Genomic DNA, 4006 nt, shown 5'->3' on the forward strand with positions numbered 1-4006 from the left:
TAGATGCATATACCTGAACAGAAAGTGTTTGCTCCTGTTAATTCAGATAGATAGATAGATAGATAGATAGATAGATAGATAGATAGATAGATAGATAGATAGATAGATAGATAGATAGTTATAATAGTTAAGTTATAATAAAGCACTTAATTTTACAAAATGAAATAAAAAGTGTAGTTTGGCTTTCCAGGTTTCTTGATTTTCCAACTCCAACAGTTATCCATCTGTTAAGCAGTTAACAGTTAACCAACTGTCTCAACTAAATTAATAATAAACAATCTCAACACATCTTAACAAGAGAAGCTTTAGCACATGCTCTTCTCTTTCTTTCTTTCTTATATCCCCACTTAACATCTCTCTCCTGTGTGTGTATCTCACTCACTAACTTGAGCTGTCTCTTATACACATCTTTTAATCTTTATTTCTTATTCTATAATCTTTCACTATCAACAATAAGAAGCAAACATGCGGCTGTCTGTGTGATGCTGGGAAATGAACGTTGATGAATGTTTGATTGAATTTTTTTTGACAAAGAAGCTGCTCCAACATGAGCAGTGAAACCCTGCTGTCTACAGACAGAGCTTGTGTGAACCCCCCAGACCTCCACCTGACACTCACAGAAGTGACTGGCGATGTAGTAAGGAATGTAGACCTTCCCGTCAGTCCACTTGCCCCACTTGCAGCCTCGGCTGGTGCAGGGGTCGGCGTTTTTCTCTGCCTCGCTGTTGACAGCGATGTCTCCTTCAGTCAGGACGGGACCATCGTCGGAGCGGACTGAAACACATCATACAGCAGCTTAAAAACCTGTTGAAGTGCCACTGAAGATGATGAGAAGAAGAAGAAGGACGGAGACTGCAGCAGCTCACACTCACTCAGATTGCTGTTGGCTCTCTCCAGAAGCTCAGAGACAGACAGCTCCTCTGAGTTCTCCTCTGCTCAGTGACAACAACAACAACAACAACAACAACAACAACAACACAATTTCAGGTTGCAAAAAACACACCAGTCCCAATACTGTGCATGTCAATACAATAGATAGTGAGAGTGGATTACGTACCTGCCTGCAGGTGGGAGAGAAAAAACAATCATGTCAATTCATAAAAACACAACATGAAAGCACGTTCACATCACAAACATCAAGTTACAGACACATCAGGTTCAGAGATGAACCTTCAGCACAGTAGAGGCTCAGGTCAATAACATGTACACTGTGATATCACGGGCCTGGACATGGTCCTACCTCGCTGTCGGCCCAGCAGCAGGCAGACAGGAGCAGCAGAGCCAGGGCTGAGAACCTGAACACAGACATGCGAGCCATCCCAACAGACCTGCAGGACACAGACAGGAATCAGCTGCAGCTTCTCCTCAGAGGACAGACACGGTGTTTGAACTGAGAGCAGACAGAGAGACAGTGAACACCTCTGCTTCAGGTTCTGCTGCAGCTCAACTCACCTTCTGATCTTCTGTGTGGACTTGTGCATGTGAGGTGTGACTCCAGGTTTTTATCTATGTTTAACTGTGTCGGTCGGCCCAAATATGGATTATCTGAGTCCTAGAAAACCTGAGGAATCAGCTACACCAGCAGGCTTATCAGTGTATACCTACACTATATCTGTGGGAAGTGGACACTTGTTTTTGCATCCAATTATTGCAGGGTTCTCTTCTGTCCACCAGTGTGGTGGTGGCAGCAGTGTGTTTGTGTGTTTGTGCATTTGTGTGTGTGTGTGTTTGCATGTGTATGTGTACATACTTTGCTGAGTCTGGGATTCAGAGTAGGTCTTATCACTGACATTGACATGTGCTATGTTTGATCACCTGTGCTTGTTTACCCAGCAGGCCCCTGTTCATGATGGCTGTCATTGTGAATGTTGCTGATCACCTGCGCAGGTGTACACTCAGCTCTGCTTCTACATGAATGTTCATCTTGTGTTTTTAATAAAAAACACAAGCAGGTTCAGATGTTGGGTTGAGGTAAATGCTGGTATGGCATTTATATGTTTCCAGGTTCACACATGTACAGGAAGCAGCACACAGAAAAAATACACTGTAGCTTTTTATTTATTTGTACTCACTCAAGCTAACAAGCAGTTTCTCATGTAAGTGTAAATCTATCATGAAATCAATGCAGAGCTACTACTTTTCAATTCTCATTGGAAATGCACAAATGCTCATTGTGTTACATTCTGAATTCAATTAAAGCGTCTTCATCAAGCCTTAGTTTCATTTCTCCTTTATCTTGGAGAGAAAGAGCTGCATCAGTCGTCCTCTTCTCCTCTGGATTCCCTGATGGAGAGAGCGGAGAGACGTTAGAAATACTGACAAATATTGGATGAATATGCAAAATGTGTTCACATATGCACACACACACACACACACGCACACACACACGCACACACACACACACACACACACACACACACACACACACACACAACATCCCGGTTCAATATCTTTCTTCTTTTCGTTTTAACTGTTTTATACATTTTATGGTGAATCTCATGACGGGGTTTTTTATTGATTATAATATATATTATATAATATAATTTACTAATTATAGAAAGCAATTTCATAAATGAACATAAGATGTATATCATTACATTAATGCCTCACAAAAAATACGTTCACACTTCCTGTGTGTCCTGTCTGTATCTGTATCTGTATCTGTATAAAGGAAAGAGATGGAAACTTTAAACAACACTGATGATGGTGTGGAAACAGCGAGTGTGAAACAACGTACTTTCAACTCTAAAGGAACTCGTTCATTGGCACATGTTCTGGATCAGGTCTGGAATTAGTTGTATCTGCAATTTATTCAAAAGGACATTTTGTCAGTACAGGAGGAAGAAAGTATGAGAGAGCACTGTCAGTGGGTGGGTGGGCTAGCAGGTAGCCAGGTAGGGAGACAGGTGAGAAAGTAGGTATCTTAGAAGAAATAAACTGTAAGTATATATAGAAACAAGAAGGTAGTTATTTAGTTAAGGTGATTGGGGGGTAGTTGGTCGGATATGTAAATAGGTACATACTGCATCTATACAGGCGGTTCACCCGGAGGATATCAACAGGACTCATCTGTTCGGCCCTGCCAATGACTGCGTTCCTGTCGGGGATGGGGATGATGGTTGCCTCCCTGTTCCTGGAGAAAGCAAACCTGTGGTGCAAACAAACAGTCATGATGAGAGGTTTCAACTGTAACTCTAATTCACTGCTGTAGAGCTGAACACCATTTAACTCTGTGCGAGCAGTCAGAACACATGCAATCAGACATGGCTGCTCATCTGGAGTGGTGCTTTTGTTCTCAGGTCTGCTGATCAGCTGCTCTTAGTGGTCCTGAAAACCAGGTTGAAACTCAGAGGGGATCAAGCATTTGCAGTTGTGGCTCCCAAACTCTGAAACGAGTTGCCTTTACACATTATGCAGGCTCCTTCACTGCCTGTTATTAAATCTCTTCTTAAAACGCACCTCTTTTCCTCGGCTTCTGACACAGGCTGAGATGTTGCCTTTTTATTGGTTAACTGTTGTTGTTTTTACATGTGTTTTATGTCTTTTTTGTATTTTATTGTTATTGTACAGCACTTTGGTCAACAGTGTTGCTTTAAAAAGTGCTTTATAAATAAAATTGGATTGGATTGAATCTGATGAATTATATATAGCACTGACTCTGCTTCTAGCTCTGGTTTTGGTCTCCACCAACTATCTGGCTCTTTGCTGTTTGTCTGAGCAGCACACAGCAGTCAGACTCAGTCAGAGAGCAGCTGGTGAACGTAGTGGAGCATTTAGATGTTTCCCTCAGGAGCTGTTGGAGACCAAACACAGAGCTAAAAGAGAGGGAACACTGATATCTGCTGGATCTGTAAACAGGCAATTGTCATTAAATACATTCACCACAAAAACTTTATAAGGTGATAATATGTCAAGTGTATACAATTTGTTCATCTTGCCTCCATATGGCCACAATAAATTAATGTAAGTTTATTAATAATAATAATAATAATAATAATAATAATAA

General features: G+C 41.2%; 2 protein-coding genes across 2 annotated transcripts in view; both read right to left on the reverse strand.

Annotated features, from left to right (window-relative positions):
* LOC111669287 (hatching enzyme 1.2-like) overlaps positions 1 to 1511 on the reverse strand; it is a 3123-nt gene extending 1612 nt beyond the window's left edge. The window contains exons 1-4 of the mRNA XM_087179119.1: positions 1453 to 1511; positions 1240 to 1328; positions 873 to 935; positions 619 to 774 (exon numbers count right to left, since the gene is read on the reverse strand). Of these exons, the coding sequence (XP_087035245.1) occupies positions 619 to 774; positions 873 to 935; positions 1240 to 1328; positions 1453 to 1481 (337 nt within the window). The 5' untranslated portion in view covers positions 1482 to 1511. The remainder of the gene's footprint in view (positions 1 to 618; positions 775 to 872; positions 936 to 1239; positions 1329 to 1452) is intronic.
* Positions 1512 to 2040: 529 nt separating this feature from the next.
* The window catches only part of LOC111669286 (low choriolytic enzyme-like), a 5020-nt gene continuing 3054 nt past the window's right edge, over positions 2041 to 4006 (reverse strand). Inside the window, exons 8-10 of the mRNA XM_023425546.2 lie at positions 3024 to 3148; positions 2738 to 2801; positions 2041 to 2283 (exon numbers count right to left, since the gene is read on the reverse strand). Coding sequence (XP_023281314.1) covers positions 2746 to 2801; positions 3024 to 3148 — 181 coding nt within the window. The 3' untranslated portion in view covers positions 2041 to 2283; positions 2738 to 2745. The remainder of the gene's footprint in view (positions 2284 to 2737; positions 2802 to 3023; positions 3149 to 4006) is intronic.

Source organism: Seriola lalandi, unplaced genomic scaffold, assembly GCF_002814215.2.
Source record: "Seriola lalandi dorsalis isolate HSWRI2012SDOR001 ecotype SW California unplaced genomic scaffold, Sedor1 jcf7180002054784, whole genome shotgun sequence".
Taxonomy (NCBI): Eukaryota; Metazoa; Chordata; class Actinopteri; order Carangiformes; family Carangidae; genus Seriola; species Seriola lalandi.